This window comes from Phocoena sinus, chromosome 6 (genome assembly GCF_008692025.1).
Source record: "Phocoena sinus isolate mPhoSin1 chromosome 6, mPhoSin1.pri, whole genome shotgun sequence".
NCBI lineage: Eukaryota > Metazoa > Chordata > Mammalia > Artiodactyla > Phocoenidae > Phocoena > Phocoena sinus.
In genome coordinates, this window is record NC_045768.1 from 7,839,935 (window position 1) to 7,862,514 (window position 22,580).

At 56.6% G+C, this 22,580-nt stretch overlaps 2 protein-coding genes across 8 annotated transcripts; both read left to right on the forward strand.

Moving 5' to 3' along the window:
• The first annotated feature begins 426 nt into the window (after positions 1 to 426).
• Positions 427 to 11,917, forward strand: PIP5KL1 (phosphatidylinositol-4-phosphate 5-kinase like 1). 4 transcript variants are annotated; one of them, XR_004350419.1, is made up of 11 exons: positions 427 to 515; positions 1,325 to 1,528; positions 2,751 to 2,801; positions 2,998 to 3,152; positions 3,372 to 3,496; positions 4,015 to 4,049; positions 4,140 to 4,195; positions 4,986 to 5,098; positions 5,540 to 5,771; positions 7,760 to 8,521; positions 11,855 to 11,917. XR_004350419.1 is itself a non-coding variant. In XM_032635427.1 (10 exons), exons 1-10 carry the CDS (start codon positions 486 to 488, stop codon positions 8,025 to 8,027), a joined length of 1,191 nt encoding a protein of 396 aa, XP_032491318.1. In that variant the 5' UTR covers positions 433 to 485; the 3' UTR covers positions 8,028 to 8,359. The 4 variants fall into 4 exon arrangements, 1 of the variants encoding a protein (XP_032491318.1); XR_004350418.1 differs by lacking the exon at positions 11,855 to 11,917 and adding an exon at positions 8,869 to 9,044; XR_004350420.1 differs by lacking the exons at positions 2,751 to 2,801; positions 11,855 to 11,917 and adding an exon at positions 8,869 to 8,975.
• Positions 11,918 to 13,265: 1,348 nt separating this feature from the next.
• ST6GALNAC4 (ST6 N-acetylgalactosaminide alpha-2,6-sialyltransferase 4) lies at positions 13,266 to 22,465 on the forward strand. 4 transcript variants are annotated; one of them, XM_032634719.1, is made up of 6 exons: positions 13,273 to 13,408; positions 13,833 to 13,919; positions 15,495 to 15,680; positions 19,048 to 19,460; positions 20,757 to 20,864; positions 21,754 to 22,465. In XM_032634719.1, exons 2-6 carry the CDS (start codon positions 13,908 to 13,910, stop codon positions 21,941 to 21,943), a joined length of 909 nt encoding a protein of 302 aa, XP_032490610.1. In that variant the 5' UTR covers positions 13,273 to 13,408; positions 13,833 to 13,907; the 3' UTR covers positions 21,944 to 22,465. The 4 variants fall into 4 exon arrangements, with proteins under 4 accessions (XP_032490613.1, XP_032490610.1, XP_032490612.1 ...); XM_032634721.1 differs by having other exon boundaries at positions 13,274 to 13,385; XM_032634722.1 differs by lacking the exon at positions 20,757 to 20,864 and having other exon boundaries at positions 13,266 to 13,408.
• The last annotated feature ends 115 nt before the right edge of the window (positions 22,466 to 22,580 follow it).

A 22,580-nucleotide genomic window follows, 5' to 3' on the forward strand; every position in this document is an offset into this window, starting at 1 on the left:
CACTGCTCCCGGCCCATAGTGAATGTTCAAAATAAGTGTTGAATGAATGCACGCCCCTGACTTCCTGTGTGACCTGGAGGTAGTCACTTCTCTCTCTGGACCTTAGTTTCCTCACCCGAAATACGGTCGGTGGGAATTTCACGCCAGGGTGTGTGGGCGGGACTGGATTTAGGTTACCCGCCTCCCCGAGCGCCCCGAGACCTGAGTCTCCCACCCCAGGAAGGGAATGTGGGTCTTCCCCCGGTGGGGACCTTAACCAACGCGCGGCGGCCCTGCCCAGCCCTGGACCGCGGTCCGAAGGGTGCTGCAGCCCCAGGGGCGGGACCCGCAGGCGACCCCCAGCGCCCCGGCTCGGATTGGGTGCAGCCGTGACCTGCACCACTCGATTGGTCGATCCAGAAGCAGGGGCGGGGCCTAGCTCCTGCAGCGGGGCGGCCCGGCAGCTGGGGACGCGGCCAGAGCCCGGGGAAGCTGCTGCGGGGGCGATGGCCGCGCCGAGCCCGGGGCCCCACGAGGTAGGTGCAGACCCGAGAGAGGACAGGAAAGGAAAGGGTTGGAGGGCAGGGGCAGGACCTCCCCTCCCCGTGCAGGGCGAACACACCCCCATCCAAGCCCTGAAGGGGTCCTGCACTGGGCGGGACTGGGACACGCCCCACATGGGGCCGCAGGTCTGAAGCGGGGAGTCCGGCGGGTATCCCCCGAGAACTTCCTCAGTTTCCTCATCGGGAAAATGGAGACAATGATAAAAGCTTCTCCTTCATAGGGCTGTTAGGAGGTCAAGCTCTCAGACAGTGCTGGGCACATGGTGGGCGCCCAATGCGAAGGGGTCAGCAGCTATGATCTCAGCTTCGTGCTGACCCTCCGCGCTGGCCTGGAGGAACTCGGCATAGACGAGTGGAATAGATGACTGAATCACTGACATCACAGCTCCTACTATAAGGAGTTCCTGTGCAGGATGCTCAAACTCAACAGTAACAACAGTTAATACCTGCCACGAAGGAGTTATTATAGTTCTCATTTTACAGAGGAGAAAACGAGGTGCAGAAAGGTTAGGTGATCTACCTAAGCTAGTGAGAGGTTGCAGAACAAATGCTCTGCCTACTGATAATAAACATCACTATTGTGGGTGCTGACTGCATGCCAGGTACTGTCCCCTCACAACACCCAGTGAGGTGGGTACCAGCCTTATCTGCATTTTACAACTGAGGCAGAGAGGGATGAGGGGTGAGCTGACAAGCAGTGGATGTGGGACTCAGACCAGGGTCTCTCACCTGTGGGATGCTTGCTGCCTCAGGCTCATTGCTTCTGGTGCCTCCCACCCCAGGTCCTGACCCCCTCCCCAGAGGCTGGACACAGAGCTGCCACCTCGAGCTCTGGCCGCCGTGGCCTCCTCTGGCGTCTACGACACAAGCAGTCTCGCTTAGGCCTGTTTGAGATTGGCCCAGGGCATGAGCTGCACCAGCTGACGTGTATGATGCAGGCAGGGCTGTGGGCTGCCACTCAAGTGTCCATGGACCACCCGCCCACGGTGAGTGGCCAGTCTGTCCCATACACCTCCACAGCACCGACAGCAAGACCAGGCTGATGCCCTGTCCTGCTAATACTGCAGGGCTGGGGAACAGAGCGGGCTAGATAGAAGGAGAGGAAGGCAGGGGCTTGGTGCAGGGAGGGAGGGACATTCTGAGGTGGGGGCTGAGGCCAGGAAGCCAGAAAGCCCAGGGTGTGTGGGGAGTGCGAGAAAGCCCCTGACCCGGGTGGTTGATGTGTGATCTAGGTGGGTCTCTGCCTCTCTTTGGGCTTCAGTGTCACCTCTGTATAATGGATGGGAGGGATTGTACTGAGGCCCCTCCTGTACAATCTCTGAGGCCCTCCCGGTTCTGCCAGGGTGTGTGGTTAAGGGACCCTGCCCCCACCCCACCAGCCCAGCCCATCCTCCCCGGAGCTTAGGCTGGGGCCAGGCTGGCTCAGCAGAAAGGGTCGTCCACTGCAAGCTCAGCAGCTGGACGGCCCGGGTGAGCATGTATGTTGTTTGTGTGTGTGCATACATGTGCACAGTGTGACCACATCCTGTGAGCCAGGTCCTAGCACAGGACCTGGAGGTCCAGGGAGAGAGTAGGAGTCCTCTAAATCTCACCACCTGCTGAAAATCTTCCATGGCTCCCCAATACTCAGCCTGGCCTCACGGTCCTGCTGGCTCAACCCCAAGGGCCAACTGTCCAGCCTCCTCCCCAGTCCATTCTGACTCGCTTCAGTCACTCAGGCTCTCCTTCCCTTCCTGGTGGCCACCACTGCTGTTCCCGCTCCTGTGAGCACCCTGCTCCTCCTCTCCACTGCCCTTAAGATTTCAGCTTAGGGGGCACCTCCTCCAGGAAGCTTTCTCTGATCCTGCTTCTCCCAGGCTGCGTCAGACAGTTCTAGGCTTCTAGGCCATCCCCTTTGACTGGGAGGGCATCTGGCGACACTTTGGCCAACGTGTGTCTGGGCACATGCGTCAGGCTCTAGCTCAGAGACTGGTGCTGGGGACCCAGCAGTGAATGAGACACACCTAGGACCTGCCTTGGGTTACTCTCCTCCTCCCTCCAGCTCTGGGAGGGCTGGCAGTCTATCTGCCCAACTCAGGCACACCCAGAGTGGTCCCCACTGGCTGGAGGAGAGGAACGGGGGTGAGGCTAGGTACAGGATGCTTGGAGACCCTGGCCTGGCACTGGGGGGTTGAGACTTGCCCTGAGCCCCTCTGCTCCTTGCTACAGGGGCTGCCCACGGAGGAGGATTTCTCCGAGGTCCTGACCCAGGTTCACGAGGTAGAAAGCCCGAGTGCTGCATGGGAGGGGGTGTGTCCTGCTCCTCTCCTCAGTTTCCCCATCTGTGCAGTGGGAATGACGGCTTGCCCCGGGGCTTTGCAGGAGGGGTGTGCTTACCCTGACCCTCCCGCGCCAGAGCCAACTGCACACACCTGAGCCCCAGGGACACTCTCGGGGCTGCTCTTCCTTTCCGCAGGGCTTCGAGCTGGGCACCCTGGCTGGCCCCGCCTTCGCCCGACTGCGGCGCTCCCTAGGGCTGGCAGAGGAGGACTATCAGGCTGCGCTGGGTCCCGGCGGCCCCTACCTGCAGTTCCTCAGCACCTCCAAGAGCGAGGCCAGCTTTTTCCTGTCGTGAGCTGGTGGATGGGGTGGGGAAAGGGTGCGAGAGGTGTCCGGGGCGGAGGGGGGCTCTTGAGGAGAGAGACAGCATGGCCAGGTCAGGGTGGGTCAGGGCCGGATAGCGGTCAGATGGAGGAGGAGAGACTGGGGGCGAGGGCAGGAGGCGAGAGGGGCGGTGCGGACGCGGCTCCTGCCCCACCTGGTCAGTGACCTCTCCGTCCCGCCCCCCAGCCACGACCAGCGCTTCTTCCTGAAGACCCTGCGGCGCCGGGAGGTGCGGGCGCTGCTCGCCCACCTGCCCCGCTACGTGCAGCACCTGCAGCGGCACCCACACTCGCTGCTTGCGCGGCTGCTGGGTATGACCGGCCAGGGACCCGGGACTGCGGGACGAGGGGAGGGGTGAAGAGAGAGAGCGAGAAGGGGAGGAGGTCAGGGAGTGGGCGGTTCCAGGACGGGGGGCGTAGGGTACCTGAGCCCGAGCAGGGTGGAGGGGACTGGACAGGAGGCGGGGCCGGCTGGGGGCAGAGTTCAGTGGGGGGGCGGGTCCTAGACAGCAACGTAGGAGGGCGGGGGTCTGTGGGCGGGGCCAAGACCTCGGGCGGGGCCCAAAGGGGGCGGGGTTGGGATTGAATAGTCCCGAGAGGAGGGTATATGGGCAGGGCTAGGCCTGGGGGACACGGCATCTTTGGGGCTAAATTTAGAAGCGGGTCGACTTGGGACACCACCCCAAGCTGGGGAAGGGGTCTGGGGGCGTGGCCTGGAGGCTCGGGATGCGGCGGATCGCGAGAAGGAGGCATGGCCTGGAACTGGGGCAGGATGCACCCGGCGTTGCCGAGTTTGGGGCCTCTCTACCTGACGCTCTCTCCCTTTCCAGGAGTGCACAGTCTGCGGGTAGCCCGGGGAAAGAAGGTGGGTGAGGCTGAGGTGAGGGGGCCGGGCCGGATGGGGCGGCTGGAGGGTGAGATCCTGTCCTCCCTCACTCCCTACCCCCGTCTCCAGAAATACTTCATCATCATGCAGAGCGTCTTCTATCCCACCAGCCGCATCTCCGAGAGGTGAGTCGGCCTCCCCGCCCCACCCAGAATGTGCCACCTGAAGCACCCACACTCACTAGACAGACAGCGAAACTGAGGCGCAGGGAGGAGAAGGGACGTTACCAAGATCTCCTGACGGGTCGGAGACAGTGATTCCCAGGACCAGCATCTCCTGAGCACTCAGTATGCCATGGGCGCTGTGTTGAGACATATACATTCATCATTTTCCTTATTCCCAGAACAACTCTTGAGGGGTAGCTGTCCTTATCATCCCCATTTTGTCGATGAGAAACTGAGGAGGGGAAAGCCACACAGCTACTAGATGAGGAGCAGGGATTCAAACTAGCCTCTGATTGCAGGTGGCCCTCTGAGCCTCCTAGCCCTGCCTCTGCCTGCGAGCTCCACGCTGATGCTCTCCCAGGGCGCGGACTTCACTCATGCCCTCTGTTGCTGCGTCTAGGGTTGGGCCCCTCTGTCTGGGATACCCCAGGGATGACAAGGTGCCAAGAGGCAGTTACAGGCAGGAGTAAAGTCTGGACTGGACGTTCAAGGGCCTGAGTTGGAATCCCTGCTCTGCCCTTTACTCACTGTGTGGTCTTGGGCAAATTAAAAACAAAACAAAACAAAACAAAAAACCTCTCTGAGGCTTTTTCTTCATCTCTAACACGGGGACAGTAACGGACTGGGGTTGTGCTGAGAATCTGGACGGTCACCCAGTGGAAGCTCTTGTTTCTTATTACCGCGTGAGTTCCCTGTATGTCTCAAGTCTGTATAAGGTTGAATTCTGTCTCCCGCACCCCTCACTTCCCAGGTATGACATCAAGGGCTGCGAGGTGAGCCGCTGGGTGGAGCCCGCCCCTGAGGGCAGCCCCCTTGTCCTGGTGCTGAAAGACCTCAACTTTCAGGGCAAGACCATCAACCTGGGTGAGCCACGGGGGCGGTCACTACCTGCTCTTCCTCCATTTAGAGTGAAGTTAGAAGGGTGTCCCTGGCACTGCTCTCTGCCTGAGTCTTTTTTTTTTTTTTTTTGCGGTACGCGGGCCTCTCACTTTTGTGGCCTCTCCCGCTGCGGAGCACAGGCTCCGGATGCGCAGGCTCAGCGGCCACGGCTCACGGGCCCAGCCGCTCCGCGGCATGTGGGATCTTCCCGGACCGGGGCTCGAACCCGTGTCCCCTGCATCGGCAGGCAGACTCTCAACCACTGCGCCACCAGGGAAGCCCCCCTGCCTGAGTCTTTAAGAGCCTAGATTCTGGAGTCAGGCAGAGAATCCTAACTCCACAGCTTTCTAGCTAGGTGACCAAGGCAAATTACAGATGAGTTCCCTCATCTGTGAAATGGGACAGTAATGACATCTGCCCTTCTAGGGCAGATGTGTGTGGAGCCCTCAGAAACTTGCCTGGCACACAACGAGCACTCAGGTGGGGGCACTGATGCTCCGGCAGGGCCCCAGCGGAGCTGGCTACTCCGCCAGATGGAACTGGACACCGCCTTCCTCCGGGAGCTCAACGTGCTGGATTACAGCCTCCTGATGGCCTTTCAGCGTCTCCATGAGGATGAGCAGGGCCCAAGCAGTGGCCTCATCTTCCGCACAGCCAGGTGGGCCCCCCAGAGGCAACATCAAGAATGAGGTGATGAGAACATGGAAAAGACAGTGTAGTGGGGGAACAGCACAGGCAAAGGCTCGAAGACTGAAAAGTGCAGTGTTTGTGTGTATGTGTGTATGTGTGTGTGTGTGTGTGTGTGTGTGTGTGTGTGTGTGTGTGTGTAACGTAGAGGGCTGGAGAAGCCTGGCCGGCAGGGGTGGCAGGCACAGATGGATCTCAGCAGAAGAAAGACCAGGTGAAATCCAGTTGAGCTTTTGAAGAATCTGCCCATTTTCCAGAAGGAGATGTGGAGCCATTGAAGGTTTCAGACCTATTTAATTTTTGCCTTAGAAAGAGCCCTTGCCCCTTAACTCGGTCATTTCACTTTGAGGACCCCGAAGTCATCACCACTGGCACCATCACCTTGTTGCCTCCTCTTGCATGCAGCCAATCTTTGCATGCTGACTATGAGCCTCATTGAGAGGATGGGCTCATTCCCATTTTAGAGATGTGGAAACTGAGCCTCAGAGAGAGGAAGTGAAGTTGTAGAATGACTTTTGAGGATTCATGTTAGTACTTGGTTAGTGACTTGCATTTCAGTCCTCCAAGGCCCACATCTGTGGTTGAACCGAATTACTCAGGGTTTAAGACAGGCACTTCAAGGAAATAAGTTCATTGATCCAGTGGGTGGACAAGTGAAAAATGATGTCCACTCACTAGCCCCCATCCCCACCCCTTGGAGGAAGACCTTGGGATGGGTGAGTCTTGGGCACAACCCAAGGTAATGGCTTGGTGGGCACATCCTGACCAGATGGTGGAATGCCTGCCATGGGGCACAGAATTCACCAAGTCTGCCCATCCAACCTAGGTCAGCTTCTCCCTTGCCCTCTACCCCCAGATAGTGCTCATATTACAGCCGTCATTCAGCAGGTAAACCCAAGTGTGCATACGACGGTTGTTTTTCCATGCTGCCTGGTAAAAGGTCACAGCTACAGCCCCACCCCCACCCAGTTCCCAGCCCCTCATTCAGAACCCACCACACCCAGGTTAACCCTGGCACTGCAGAGAGTACCAGCGCTCTGTTGGGCTCCCAGACCACTCGGTTCTGATTGGTTGGTGCTTGGGTGGGACTTTCTTTGATTGGTTTCTTTCCCCCAAGACCTGGGCAGGGAAGGGATAAAGCCCTCAGCGACCCCGCCCTGCGAGCCCCACTCCCAAACTCCCACCATCACAAGAGGACGACGTTAGGGGACTGAGCCTGCTTCTGGTTGGGATTGGGGGCCCAGCCAGAGGCACCTTCTGATTTGGAATACAATTTGAGGCAAAAAGACACACCATCTGCAAACTTGGGTTGGACTTTGTCTGCAAGGTTTCAACTCTGCCACCCTGAAACTCCAGGGTTGGATAACCCCAAACAGCAGTTGAGGAAGTACCCAAATATGGGACTTACCCAAAACGATGTGGCACATAAGTGCAGAGCCAGAGTCTGTGTGACCCAAATGCTCTAGACCAGCGCTACCCAGTAGAAATTTAATGCGGGCCACACATGTAGTTTTAAATTTTCTAGTAGCCTCATTTTTAAAAGTAAAAAAGAAATAGGTAAAAATAATTTTAATAACGTATTTCACTTACTTCGTACATCCAAACTTTTATCATTTCATCATCTAATCAATATAAACATTTATGAGATACTTTACATTCTTTTTCTCACACTGCTTTGGAAATCCAGTATGTGTTTTATACCTACTGCTCATCTCATTTGGGACTGGCCGCATTTAAGTGCTCAGGGCCACATATGGCTGGCTGCTGGCTGCATAATGGACAGCTCAGCTTCAGACCATCAACTGCCCTTTACTCAGCCGCCCAGTTTATCTGACATCACAGGTCCGGGCACACGGGAGATGTGGGAATGACCCAGGGGCAGCATGGCCATGCTGACAGGGTCCATTGGCTGGGGCTCCCTGGAGGAGGTGGTAACCTCACCCTCCTGTCTGCCCCCAGGTCTATGAGAGGGGTACAGAGCCTGGAGGAGCCGGAAGCCCAGAACCGCCGGCTGCTGCCCGACACCCCCAACGCCCTACACATCCTGGACGGGCCAGAGCAACGCTATTTCCTGGGCCTCGTGGACCTCGCCACAGTCTACGGGCTCCGCAAGCGGCTGGAGCACCTGTGGAAGACGCTGCGCTACCCAGGCCGGACCTTCTCCACCGTCAGCCCAACTCGCTACGCCCGTCGCCTCTGCCAGTGGGTGGAGGCGCACACCGAGTGACCGGAGCCCAGCCGCGCTCTCCCCACCTGGACAATGGTCGCCCACTGGGGACGCGGGTTCCAGCTTGGCCCGGGCAGAGGGTCGGGCTCTCCTCGCCTGTTGTTCCTCCTATTGGCCTCCAGAGGGCAGCATCCCCTAATTAATATTATGAACTCATTTTGCTGGGGATGCTGTGCCTGGCATTGTATCAGGGACTCCCTTACATTAGCTCATTTAATCCTCAAAAAAAAAAAAAAATGCTATTATTCTTTTTTTTTACAGACCATGAAATGAAGGCTCAGGGGGTGAAGGGACGGAGCTAGATCATTCAGCAATAAATGCTGGAACCAGGACACAACTATGACTTTTGGACTCAGGAGCCTGTATTCTTACTCACCAGCTCCCACAGCCCTGTCCTCATTGGGGAAGCGGGGAGGCTGAAGCCACCAAGCCCAGCCCCCTTGTCGTCCAGATGGGGAAACTGAGGCCCAAAGACTTTAAGGGGCTTAGTACGGGTAAGTGGCAAGGCCAGCCCAAGAACCCGGGCCTCCCAACCCCCTGCCCTGGCTCAAGCAGGGCCCACTGGCCTCCCTCTGGGGTGGCCCCCCTCACTCCTGCTCTTCTAGGATGCAGGTGGGAGGAGGTGGGGGAGTGGGGGGGCTTCAGCTCTGGGAAACATTAGACTGCGGTCCACTATGGATCTTGAGTAAGCTCTGCCCTCCTCTGGGAGTCACTTTTATCATCTGTGAAATGCGAGCAGGGGTTGGTGGTCAGATGGAGGGACCTGGACACACAGACATGACTGGGAGCAGAGAAGAAAATTGCCTGCATAGCCTGTGATCTTTCCTTCTCCCTCCTCCAGGAAACTCCAACTCTGCCTTTGGCCCCAGTCCAATCCGACCATGCCCAAGTGGCCCTTTCCTCTAGAGCTTCTCTGGGGCCTGGCTGTGTGATCAGGACAAGGTGCTAAACCTCTCTGTGCCTCAGTGGTCTAATCGTTAAAATGGAAACATTTAACTCATTAAATATTTATCGAGCACCTGCTATGTGATAGGCCCTCTGCTGGGAAATGGGGACGTGGGGTGGAGCAAGATGCATAGATTCCACCGCCACAGAACTCACAGTCGGTTGGGGCGGGGGGACAGTGACAAAAGCAACCTGTGTGACAAAACCTTGCGAAGGAACGTGGGGCTGTGGAGCTCAGGGAAGGAGCCTCTACCTAATTATTTGATGGGTGGGTGTGCTCTAACCCCTTCACTGAGACCAGAAGAATCAGATGCAGCTCTGGGAGGGTCCCAAGCCAAGGACACAGCAAAGACCTGGAGTAAGAGACAGCCTGGCACTAGAGAGAAAAACATGACACTGTGGTTGGTGTTTGGGGCTGGGGGGACAGTGTGGTGGTGTAGGGGGCTTTGTGGGCCCATGGCTGATCCCTGGACTGGATGACTCCAGACCTTGGGAAATTCACTCACCCACCACTGCCATTCCATTGGCCTTGAGAGAAAAGGAGGAAAAATGGCTGGTGGGGGAAGGGAGAGGAAAGGGAAATCTTATGCTGCAGGGCTGGAGTGCGGGTTCCTGGTATATATATACACATATATAATTGACCTCACCCCTAGCTGCCTGGGTGAGTCTGGGTGATTACTCTACCTTTCTGAGCTGGCACAAGCCACAGAGCATTTCTTGTTCTGGCTCAGCAGGAAGCTGAGACATAGAGTGCATTAAGGTCATCACTAAGGAGGTGGGTGGGTCGTGGAGACTCTGGTGGGAGGGCAGCACAGCAGGAAACTGGGGTTTGGCCCTACATTTCCCTGGGATCTGGATCCAACAGGGCTGAGTCAGGGCCTGAGCCCTACGCTCATAGATGGGGATAGCTCAGCCTCTACCCACTTTGGGTCTCTGGCAATGGGCTGAGGCAGGGCCTGCGGCTGGAAAGGAAGTGGCTTGTCCAAGGTCTCACGAGGCCCAGGACTCCTGGCTCTTCTAACTGGCTCATTCAACAGACATTATCTAGCACTGAGTGTGTGCCAGGCACTGTGCCGGTGTTGGAAATGCCCTAAGAACATGACTGGCCTGACCGCCCGCATGGAGCTTAGAAGCTGGTGGGCAGATGGACCATAAACAAGAAAACCAGTTAATACACTGCATGATTCCAGAGTGTGACAAGTACTATGAAAAACATAAATCAGGTTGGGACAACAGGGATGGTGGTGCCGTGTTGGATAGAAAAGTTGGCAAGGGCCTTTCTGAGGAGGTGATATTTGAGCTGAATGACAAGAAAGAGCTGGCCATCTGAATAGAGAAGTCCAGGTAGAGGATATAGCAAGTGCAAAAGTCCTGAGGTAGGAACGAGCTCAATGCAACTGGAGATTGGAACGGTGGCCAGGGTGGGTGGACAGTGATTAAGAAGGAAGCAGGAGGGCCTCCTTATTCTATGAAGAGTTAGGAGAGGACTTTTGCCAAAACCAAATTGAAGAGCTTCATCTGAGGCTGTGGGACTTCCCAGTGTCAGTTCCACTGTGGATGTATGACCCTCATCTACTCTGGGAGCCCAGGACATTTGGGCATGTCTGGGCTTGTCAAGACAGGAACTTGACCATGTCTCCATGCGGCCTTAGCAAGGAAGGATTTGCCTCTCTGGGGAAGGAATCATCACCAGCCATTGTGGGTGATCAATGAATCCATAGGGAACATCTCATCATTTTCCCCTTGGGGATGGGGCCACGGAGAGAGACTGAACTGAGGTGTGCCCAGGCTGGAGTGGGGGATACAAGGAAGGCTTGTGCTCAACGGAGGCCCCGGGGGCAGGGCTGCTTCAACAGAGCCCCCAACAGGATGGGGAGAGGCATGGGGGCCTAGATCACCGGCTTGGGGGAATTTGGCTTTGCATATGGAGTGCTAGCCCTGGAAAGCTGCTGATCTGGGTGCAGATACCCAACACAGATACCCTGCTGTAGTGCCCACACCGGAACCTCTTAGAAAAGGAAAATGGAGTTTGAAATGGGACCAGAGCTGGAGCCCAGGCTGGTTTCCAGGCCAGGGCCCTGCAGAAGGGGGTGCGTGTGGTAAGATGAGCTTTCTTTCAATGCTCATAAAGCATTTTGTAAAAAAGAAAGACAGTTTAGATGGGAAGTATGCTCTCCACTTTACCCCAGGCCCGCCTCTCCCAATTGCCTCCTATTTGCCCCTTCAATCCTATCTGGCCCCGGAAAGCACTTGACTTTGAATCCCCGAGGGACCCCAGGTGAGCCTTCGAATGCGACACCTTTCAGCACCTGCAGGGGCCCTACACTGAGTTGGCTTCGAATTGGAGGACACTTTGAGAAGGGGGGTGTTATAGTGTGACTTCTTTTGTACCATGATTCTTCCTCATCTTGTGTGAAACTCATAGGATTTAACCTCAGTAATTCGAGATGGAGTCACAGTGGCCAATGTGAACTTCCATATTAGCTGTTGTGAACTGTCCAGTACAGGAGTGCAAGTGTCTGAGTGTCATAAATTAATAGTGTTGCTTTAGGGACTTCCCTGGCGGTCCAGTGGTTAAGATTCTGCACTTCCACTGCAGGGGGCATGGCTTCCATCCCTGGTTGGGAACTAAGATCCCACATGCCGCCTGGCGTAGCCAAAAAAAAAAAAAAAGTAACAGTGTTTATTTATTTGGCTGTACTGGGTCTTAGTTTTGGCACGTGGGATCTTCGTTGCCACGTGCAGTGGCATGCAGGATCTAGTTCCTTGACCAGGGATGAAACCCGGGGTCCCTGCATTGGGAGCGTGGAGTATTAACCACTGGACCACCAGGGAAGTCCCAGTAGTTTTGCTTTAGACAAGGAATTTGTTTGGTTCCTCAGGAAGACTCTACTGGCACAGAGACTGATAGAGACAAGATTCTTTGGGGCATAAGTGTTACACCCTACAGGCAGATCCTTTAAAATGAGACCACAAGACTGAGCAACTTGAAGGCTCTTTGCTGGAGGACTCCACGCTGCTGAGAGCTGTTCCAGACGGATGCTCTGTTGGAGCAGAAGGCGACTTCCCACTCCCATTTGTCATGAGATTCTGGTTCAGCTGGACCAAAGCCTGCTGCTCTCTCGTGCTGAGACGTGACCTTCCCAGTCTTCTCCTTGGAGTTGTTTGTTACCCCCTTTTCTATTTTTCCCACTAACCTGTGCTGTGTGACTCATGAATTGAATACTGATTATGGTTTTTGGTTTTTTTAATGTTTATTTATTTATTTGCTGTATCAGGTCTTAGTTGCAGTGCGCGGTTTCTGGAGTACCCAGGCTCATTAGTTGCGGCACAGGCTTAGTTGTCCTGCAGCATGTGGGATCTCAGTTCCCTGACCAGGGATCGAACCGGCATCCCCTGCATTGCAAGACCAATTCTTAACCACTGGACCACCAGGGAAGTCCCATGGTTACGTTTTGTATATCCCCAGTCCTGTGATTCTAACCTGGTCTTACCGCTGGATCTTGCATCAAAACGCGGGTGTTTGGGAGATGAAAGTAGGTGGTCAGAGCCCTGGCTCTGCAGTGACTGCCCAGGGTTTGAATCTTGGCTCTGCCACAAGATGCCTCTGCACCATCTCACTGGGAGATGCTATCATCAGGTAGGTGCTATCATCATCCCCACTCCACAGAGGAGAAAAACTGAGGCTCAGGTGAACTCACCCGAGGTAGTCCAGGTAAGGTTGCCAGAGAAAATACAGGATGCCCAATGACACTGGAATTTCATATTTCTAATATATTTATTGGTTGTTGCTGAAATTCCAATATAAGTGGGCATCCTGTATTTTACTTGCTAAACCTAGCAACCCTACCAAGCTTGAAACCCGGGGCTGCCTGAGCCTAAAACCCCGTTTAATTACCGTCCCGCACCGCCTCCCGCACCGACCCCCGCCGCCCGACTTCATAAATGGAGAAACTCCAGTCCGGACGACAAGAGAGCCACGGCACATTGGCTCCGACACCCTCTAGCCCTTTCCTAGGCGGACCGCCCAACCCACCTCCCGCAGGAGCTTGGGAGACGTGCGGGAGGGCAGAAGAGGGGAGACGCTGGAGCTCAGACTCCGCCCCCAGCTGCCGAGGCCCGGCCGCCAGTCCTGGAGGCCTCTCCGCCACTGCCAGCCGTGTACTTCCCACCCACGCCGCGCAAGCCGCGCTCGTAAGCCCCGCCACCGCCGTCCAGCCCCGCCCCCAGCGCCCCTGTCTCCTCCCCGTCCCGGCAAACCCCGCCCCTGCCGCCGGCAGCGACCGCCCTTTCAGTTTCTAGTCTCCAGAAGCTGCGGCGACGGCACCGCCTCCGCCCAGGTCCTCCGGCTTCCTGCCCGGCTCGCCCGACCCACGGGTCATGGAGCTCGGAGCTGCGGATCGGGAGCAGCCGGTGCGTCCCAACCTGCCCTCCAGGTTAGCGCCCGGCCGGGTGAGGGGGTGGTGGAATCTGGGAGTGGGGTGGAAATCCCTCGTGCCGTCCCGCCCCAGGCCTCTCCATTAGTGAGGTAGGAGAGCTGGGATGGGAGTCGAGGCTCCAGGCTCCTGATTCTGTCCAACCCAGAGTCGAGGGATGACCTTGAGCCGAGGGCTCCTCTCGTCTGCCTCTCCTTCCCCATCTGTGCAATGGGGACTGGGTTGGCTGGAGGTTTCCCAAGGGTCACTGATTCCAGCTCCTTTAGGATGGGGACAGAGCTTCCCCGTGTTTGGAGACTTTAAGGCGTTTGATTCCCAGAAGCCGTCTGCCCTGACCCCGGCCTGTACCGTCCCCTGCCTCAGTTTCCCTGGGCAGTTTCCTCAGAGGCCTGGGAACCAGCCCTGAGTGTCTGGGTTTTGGCAGGTCCCCGGCTCCCATCCCTTCCCAGCCTGATCCCTGGAGGCAGCAGCCACCCGGCTGCTGAGCGGCAGTGACAGCATGAAGGCTCCGGTAAGTGGTGGAAGGAGGAAGGCTCACAGGGGACTTGGAGGTGGCTTCTGGCACAGCAGCCTCAGTAGCCTCTCCCACCCCAGGGCTGACTGTCATTTCCGACTTCACTGCTCCTGAGCTGAGGAGAAGGCCAGACTGGCCTCAAAGGCCAGCCCTGATCTGGCAGGCTGTGTGGCCCCAGGCAAGTGGCATTCCATCTCTGGTTTCCGGGCCTTGCCCCCTTCCTTGTAGAGTGGAGATAATAGCACTACCTCCTGTGAGCATCCGAGGTCACCCAGGTGAGGCATCTGTCTACCTGGGAGTGGGATATGTTGTGAAAGTTCAGTTTAGCTGCTCTTGATTTTATTCAGCAGCCCCTGGTGAGAGCCTTGGATGTTGTGGGACGTCAGCCACGGCTGCCTGAATCAAGGTCTCTGGGTCCCTTGTGGGCAGGGGACCAGGTGCCAGGCACAGCCTGAGGCCTCAGGGGCTGAACCCCCTCCTCCGCACAGCTGGCCACACAGAGATTTATTTTTAGAAGCTGAAGTGGCTTGTGGGCAGAATAGCGAGGGCCTCTGGCAGGATATGCCTGGGGGAGCTGGGGGGCTACGTTTTCACCTCTGGTTTTCACAGAGCCCCAGCCAGCCACCCAGTGGTTTCTGAGGGGTGGCAGAGGGACCTGGGCCTTGGGTAGGCTGGGAGAAAGTTAGCACCCAGAGAGACACAGATGGTGACCAAGGTGGCCCAGCACACAATGGCGTGTCCGGGTTGTGTCCCCCACTAGGCGACCCCGCCTGGAAGGCTTGGTGGGGATTACTCATCAAGTCTGCCCGCCGGGCAGTGGGCCAGGAGGGCTTCCTGGTTCAGATGGCCTTTGGCACGTCGTTTCTGGAGGCAGGAGCCTCTGGGCTGCAGCTTTCAGTTGTTGAAACCGTTCGTTGAACGATGCTGCCCTCACATCCCTTTCTACCATCCCTTTACTCACCCGGTCTGCTGACCCAAATTGCGATCATCAGCTAGGGGGATGGCCACTGAGTCAGCTGGGGGAGGGGATGGGCTGTGGGCACGCAGGCAGCCTCATCCCAGAGTCTGAAGGGGGCTGGTTGCCCTTCTCATGGGCCACTCTCCTGTCCTCACATGCACAGCGCCTCACGGTAGTGCTCTGGCCACTGTCCTCACAGTAAATTCACGCTGTGGGCATTATCTGTTTCAAAGAGGAAGCAGGCCCAGAGAGGTGGAGAGTTATACCCAAGGCTGCACAGTACAGCTCAGCTTCTGGTTAAGGGCACGGTTTCTGGTTTTGAGGCCCCACCCTGCTACTTTCGTACTGTGTGGCCTTGAGCTACCCATTTCACCCCAAGTTGGTTCCCTTATTCTAGAATATAGGAATAATAATAGGGCTCATCTCAGGGTCATGTGCTCTGAGCCTGGCAGCCCAGAGGAAGGCCTGGTTAACAGAGATGGTGGCCTCTGCTGATGTTCTGGGAACTACTGAGCTGGGGTTTGGACCCATGAGGCTGGGGTACAGCACCCCTGCAGAAGCTTCTAGGAGCCCCAGCGACCCCCACTCCCACCCCATGACAACTGTCTCCCCAGGGTCGGCTCCTCCTCCTCCTCCTGTGCTCCTTGGGCTTTTCCGCTGCCTACATCCTGCTGTACTGCTGGGCCTGCCTGCCCTCCTCCCTGGCCTCCTGCCTGGACTCCCACCTCTCTATCAACTCCAGGCCCACTGTGCCAGGGCCCCAGCACTTCAGTGGCTACAGCAGCGTGCCAGATGGCAAGGTGAGTTGGCTGGGCAACATGTTGGGGGCAGGCCCGGCCAAGGCTACCAGGGTGCCCTCAACTCTCTGGGGTTGTGAGAAATGGGCTCATGTCAGGCCAGCCTGGACCCTGGGCTTGGAGCCTGTCTACAAGCTGACCTGTCACTTTACCTCTCTGAGCCTCAAGTTCTAAGAGGAAATGTCTTTTTTTTTTTTTTTTTTTTTGGCCGCACCGCACATCTTGCAGGATCTCAGTTCCCTGACCAGGGATTGAACGTGGGCCATGGCAGTGAACGTGCCGAGCTCTAACCATTGGACCATCAGGGAATTCCCACATGTCTTTTTTTTTTTTTTTTTTTTTAATTCAACAAATAATTGCCTGGCTGCTCTCAGCTGGGTGCTGGGGATAAAAAAAGGTGAATCAGACAGGGTGGCCACCTGGAACTCCCAGCCCAGCGAGGGGAGCCAGACGTCATCACATCCCGGTGATGCATGCATCTTTAGATTTACCTGTCTACGCACAATCCGTTTGTTCAGCAAGTGTGTCTTTGGTGCCTTGGATGTGTCCTGCCTTGTGCTGATTGCCGCTGGGGATACAGATGACACAGATAAAAGTCATATCAGCCCCAGAGCTCTCCCTCTGGGGGAGACAGGGACAGTGGGGCCCGGGGGTGACAAGGCAGCTGAGGCCCCTTGCCCCACGGCACACACCTCCCCATGCTTGCTCTGCTGGGCGAGGTTTGGAGCACTTTACCCCCTTCACCCTGATTTCAGCGGCCCCATCTGGTAAGTTTCTCAAAGGCATCCCCCAACGACACCTGGTGCAGGAAGCTCCCAGTTCAGAGTTTGACAGCTCTCTGAACGTTGGTCAGAGGGAGGCATGCTCAGGGACCCTGGCTTGGAGGAGACCTATTTCAGACCTTCATCCCTCTGAGTCACAGTTGCCTTATCTGTAAAAGGCTGTCATTACGGTTCCTACCTCGGTAGGGTTACTGTGCAGGTCCAACTGGATGATTCACGGACAGTGTTTAGAACGGGTGCTGTGTAAATCTTTGATGAAGATGCAAAAACAGGGCTTCCCTGGTGGGAAGTGGTTGAGAGTGGTTGAGAGTCCGCCTGCCGATGCAGGGGATGTGGGTTCGTGCCCCGGTCCAGAAAGATCCCACATGCTGCGGAGCGGCTGGGCCCGTGAGCCATGGCTGCTGAGCCTGCGCGTCCGGAGCCTGTGCTCCGCAACGGGAGAGGCCACAACAGTGAGAGGCCCGCGTACCGCAAAAAAAAAAAAAAAAAAGATGCAAAAACAGCTGGGGTCGGGGGGGACAAATTAAAGTGCCATGCAGGTTTGGCCAGGTGGGACAAATGGCGAGGTGGGCTGGGTGGACGGTGTCCCAGCTCCATGGTCATGGCCAATGTTCATTTCAGATGCTCAGAGCTCATGGTGACGTGGGCCCAGGGTGGCCAGATCCTCTAAATTTTATTGTTGTTGTTGTTTGTTTGGTTTTTATTTATTTTTGGCTGCGTTGGGTCTTTGTTACTGCGCGCGGGCTTTCTCTAGTTGTGACGAGTGGGGTCTACTCTTTGTTGCGGTGTGTGGGCTTCTCACTGCAGTGGCTTCTCTTGTTGCAGAGCACGGGCTCTAGGCGGGCGGGCTTCAGTAGTTGCAGCACGTGGGCTCTGTAGTTGTGGCTTGCAGGCCCTAGAGTGCAGGCTCAGTAGATGTGGCACACGGGCTTAGTTGCTCTGTGGCACATGGGATCTTCCCGGACCAGGGGTTGAACCTGTGTCTCCTGCATTGGCAGGTGGATTCATAACCACTGCACCACCAGGCAAGTCCCCCAAGTTTGTTAACAGAGCACGAAATCTAAGTTTGGAATGTCAAAAGGGCTGATTTTTATAAATTATTAAGTATTAATTGTCTTAAAGACCCTGTGTAGGACAAGCAGAACACCTCCTGGGGCTGATGGTGACCTTGGATCTGACCAGACCCCAGTTGTCAGGTCAGGCTCAAACTGAGGGCAGAATAAGGAAGTCTTGTTTATTGCTGGGGCATGGAAACTGGGGCTACGAGTTCTTAAGTCAACATTATGTCAGACATGAAATGTCCCTGAGTGGGCTACAGCACTGTGTCTTTTATTGACTAGAATCAATGTTCCCATATCCTTTACACGCCTCCATAAACCTGTGTTCCCCCAGGAGGGAATGGAGGCCTGGGGTAGGCAGCAAGTCCTTTGCTGGGAGCCCTGACCCCTGACACCCAGTGAATGTTTGCAGGCTTGTTGGCTCAGCTTCCGCCTCTTGGGGGATAATGAGGTGAGGGTTGGACCCTTACTGTGCCCTTGGTCTGTGCTGATCACTCTCCAGGCATTTTTAATTGAATTCTTCCTTACAACCTGGTCAAGTAGATGCTATTTTCATCCCCATTTTACAGATGAGGGAATTGAGGCTCAGAGAGGCAAAGTGACTTGCCTAAGCCCACACAGCTAGGAAGGGGCAGAGCCAGGATTGAGGCTCAGAACCAGAGGTTCCCAATGTTGTCGTGGGCACTAAAGACTGCTTTTACTTATACACTGGAACAATGAGAATGGGACTGGGGCAGAGGAGGGAGTGACCTAAGAGTGATTCCGAAGAGCTGAGGTTCATATTTACCTAACAAACACATACATGACACCCAGTCTGTGCCAGGCACTGCTCTGAATGCTTTATAAATATTTGCTTATGTAACCTTAATGAGGAAATGCAATGTAGGGCCTCTTAGGGCCTCAGCAATAAAGACCAGGGTCAGGAATGTGGCTGATGAGGAAGCATGAAGATTCCCTGAACACAGAATCTTAGCTCTGCCACTTGTCATTGGTCTGACCTTGAGAAGGTCACTCCAGCTGCCCAGCCTTGGTTTCCTCATCTGCACAATGGGTTGATAAAGGGACTTACATCCCTTTACTGATACATCTTACTGATATAGATGTCAAGTATGGTCAGGGGGTGTTCCTGGGTGGAGGAGCAGTCAGGTGGAAGCTGTGTGCCCAGGACTTTCTTTCTTTTTTTTTTTAAAGAATTGTTTTAGTTTTCATTCTTTTTTTATATAAATTTATTTCATTTCGTTTATTTTTGGCCGTGTTGGGTCTTCGTTGCTGCACGCGGGCTTTCTCTAGTTGCAGTGAGCAGGGGCTGCTCTTTGTTGCGGTGCACGGGCTTCCCATTGCAGTGGCTTCTCCTGTTGTGGCTCACGGGCTCTTGGCGCATGGGCTTCGGCAGTTGTGGCTCATGGGCTTAGTTGCTCCGCGGCATGTGGGATCCTCCCGGACCGGGGCTCGAACCCATGTCCCCTGCATTGGCAGGGGGCCACCAAGGAAGCCCCCCAGGACTTTCTTTCTCTCTACCTCCCCCTGCAGCCGCTGGTCCGAGAGCCGTGCCGCAGCTGTGCCGTGGTATCCAGCTCGGGCCAGATGCTGGGCTCGGGCCTGGGTGCCAAGATCGACGGTGCTGAGTGTGTGCTGCGCATGAACCAGGCGCCCACCGTGGGCTTCGAGGCGGACGTGGGCCGGCGCAGCACCCTGCGGGTCATCTCCCACACGAGCGTGCCGCTGCTGCTGCGGAACTACTCACACTACTTCCAGCAGGCCCGCGACACCGTCTACGTGGTGTGGGGCCCGGGGAGACACATGGACCGGGCGCTGGGCGGCCGCACCTACCGCATGCTGCTGCAACTCACCAGGATGTACCCGGGCCTGCAGGTGTACACCTTCACCGAGCGCATGATGGCCTACTGCGACCAGGTCTTCCAGGACGAGACGGGCAAGGACCGGTGAGCCAGGGGCCTGCCTGCTGGGGTCTCCCTGGCGGCTGGGGGCCTGCCTTCTCCAGCAGCCTCTGGTCCATCGAGGGTCTGCTCTGTCAGGTGCTGGGGCTCAGCAGTGGTACAGGCGGACGTGGTCCTGCCCTCTGATGGGGGCTGGGAATCAGAGGGCTGTCGTTCATCGAGTTCTCTTAGAGATGAAGAATTCCAAATGGTGGTGAGGGGCGTTCGGCCTCGCCAGCACGCGTTGTGGGGTGACTGGTGTGGGCCCGCGTCAGGGAGCTCTTCTCTCTGGAGGGGATGCTCTGAGACCTGAACTGGTCTTTGACGTCCCTTCCCGATAAGGAAAGCAACAGTGACAGTTCTAACAGCCCTTTTCACGCACCAGGCGCTGCCCTCAAGATCTCATTCTACCACACGCCTAAAAGAGCGCCCCGACTCCTGTGGCCCCCTCCTCCACGCACGGGCTCCTCCCTGCCACCTCCCCACCTCAGAAAATACGGCTGCCAGCCTCCAGTTTTTCAGACAAACACTTGGGCTTTGCCCTTGACTCCCCTTGTTTCATCACCCGCCACGTACGATGGGCTCTCGAATCTCCTCCCGTGCCCACGGGTGCCACCTTGACCTAAGCCACCATCCCCTCCTGCTCTCGCAGCACCCCCTGCAGTCTGAGCTCCAACTGCCCCAGGGAATTCACCCCATCAGTCACCTGCCCTCACCCTACAGCAGCTTCGCATAATGGGGAGAGTAGAGTCCAGACTCCCACCTCCTCCCTCCCCTGGCCTACAAGCCCCGCATGATCTGGCCCCTGCCTGCTTCTGTGACCTCATCCTCCTTCGCTTACCCTGTTCCAGCCACCCTGGCCGTCTGGGCCTCCTCAGACATCCACACTGCTCTCACCTGCAGTCCCGTGCACGTGCTGTTCCTTCCCCCAGGTCCTCCCACAAATGACTGTTTGCTTCCAGATGTGGATGGAGTGTCATGTTGACCCCAAATGAAGGAGCATCTGCCACCTGACCTCCGTCCTCCCATTCTTTTGTTTCTTCCCAGCAGTTCTCTCCCAGCTGCCCACTCCCTTGAGAATGTTAGCAATGGGCGGGGCCGGTTCAGGCCAGCACAGGGCTTGGGAGGTGTTCAGTTTGAATGACTGAATCACCCCACAGCCCCTCGGTAGAGGTGGAGGTGAGTGGCCCTCGGCTGGGAGGGGAACCAGTGCTGTGCCTTGAGAGAGCTGAGGCTGGGGCCACCTTGCTCCCAGTTGAGTTGGGGGTCGCGGCTGGCTGACTGCTTCCCTCCCTCTGCCAGGAGGCAGTCGGGCTCCTTTCTCAGCACCGGCTGGTTCACCATGATTCTCGCCCTGGAGCTGTGTGAGGAGATCGTGGTCTATGGAATGGTCAGCGACAGCTACTGCAGGTCAGGGCAGCCAGGCGCCGGGCGGGAGGGCACCATGCGTGGGCCCTGTCCATGCTGGAGGGTGCGTTGTCTTCCCAATGGGTGGCCGAGGCACAGGGTGGGAAGGAGCTCGGCCTCTGGAACAGGTTGGATACCAGCCTCTGCTCTGCCCGTGTGGCCTTTGGGCCTGGCCGCCACCTCCCAGAGCCTCTATTTTCTCATGTCCAAGAGAGAAAATAATCACACTTTCCTCAGAAGGTTATGGAAAGGTTTAGAGAGAGAATAATCTACCAAAGTGCCTACCACGACATCAGGGCTGATGGTGTCAGTGATCTATTACACCTAAGTTCTGACTTGTGATATTATATAGCTCAACGTTATCGTAACTAATTGAACTGAAAGGGTTCCACGTCTTCACCCTCTGTTCTTCTTGGAACTTCTTTGCTGAGCACGTGGGTGAGATAGATACACGTGGGTAGCCCGTGTGCCCTCTGCCATGGCACCTGGCCAGACAGCCCGTGAGTAGCTGGGTGTGCAGGGCTGGCAGCTCCATGCTGCGGTGAACGAGGGCTCCCTCACCAAGAGCCCTTTGCATATTTTGACCTGTGGTTTCAGCCGAGAAGGTAGATAATCACCATCCCCATTTTACAGATGGGTTATTGAAGCTCACGGCGTACGTCTCTGGCCTAGAGTCAGCCAGCTTGCAAGAGGCAGAGCCAGGGCTTGAACCCTGGCCTTTGGGATCCTCAGGGGCTGCCCTTTTCCTCCTTTGTTCTGGCCTCCCCTGGGACCAAGCATCGGGCTCTGTGGCCTGTAGTACCTGGCGAGAGGGGGTCCGGTAGGCGGCAGGGTCTGGTGGGAGGCGGGCGAGTTCTGGTGCCTCACGCTCATCCCTGTTCCCCACCCACAGGGAGAAAAGCCACCCTTCGGTGCCTTACCACTACTTCGAGAAGGGCCGGCTGGACGAGTGTCAGATGTACCTGGCACACGAGCGGGCACCCCGCAGCGCTCACCGCTTCATCACTGAGAAGGCTGTGTTCTCCCGCTGGGCCAAGAAGAGGCCCATTGTGTTCGCCCACCCATCCTGGAGGACCCAGTAGCCCCATCGCCCAGCCAGCCACAACGCCTTCACCAGGCCTCTGTTCCGACCACACTCCACCAAAAACATTTAATTTATGGATCCTGCCTCCTGTCATGTGCCGAGCAGACCGAATTCTCTTCCTGCCCTACCCTGGGGACACTTGGAGCCATCTCAAGTGGCCTCTAGACTTATGGGGAGAAGAGGAGGGCTGCGGTGACCTTTGCACCCTCCTCCCTACCCCTGCTCCCTGAGTAATCTGGGTCGGATTCGTCCCACCTCTGAGTCTGTCCGGTGGCCTTTGCTCCCGGGGCTGGCGACCCCCCTATTCACCAGCACCATGAATTTCAACCGAGCACCAGCCCTGGCCCTTCCTCTCTGCACTCTCTCTCCACCTGCCTTTGGTGCGCCACACTTCCCAGGCTTGTCGCCCTAGTCAGGGCAACCCAGAACTGGAGGTTTGTTGGGCGAAGGGGCCTTTGAACTGTGACTGCCAGGGCCACCTCTGGAGTGTATGGGTAAACATGTTTTCTGGAAGCCTGTCCTGGCTGTTGTCACGTGTCTGGGGGTGGGGATTGGGGCTCCTCTTGCCACCACAATGCCATGACCTGTTGTCTTGAGGGCAGACCTACAGCCGGCTGGGCTTCTGGCCATTTAAT

Coding starts and splice junctions, on each gene's coding strand:
- PIP5KL1 (XM_032635427.1), top strand. CDS start 486: ATGGCCGCGCCGAGCCCGGGGCCCCACGAG. Junction 5,099..5,617: donor GGGCAAGACCATCAACCTGG/GTGAGCCACGGG, acceptor ATGCTCCGGCAG/GGCCCCAGCGGAGCTGGCTA. Junction 5,772..7,759: donor CTCATCTTCCGCACAGCCAG/GTGGGCCCCCCA, acceptor GTCTGCCCCCAG/GTCTATGAGAGGGGTACAGA.
- ST6GALNAC4 (XM_032634719.1), top strand. Junction 19,461..20,756: donor GACGAGACGGGCAAGGACCG/GTGAGCCAGGGG, acceptor TCCCTCTGCCAG/GAGGCAGTCGGGCTCCTTTC. Junction 20,865..21,753: donor GTCAGCGACAGCTACTGCAG/GTCAGGGCAGCC, acceptor CCCCACCCACAG/GGAGAAAAGCCACCCTTCGG.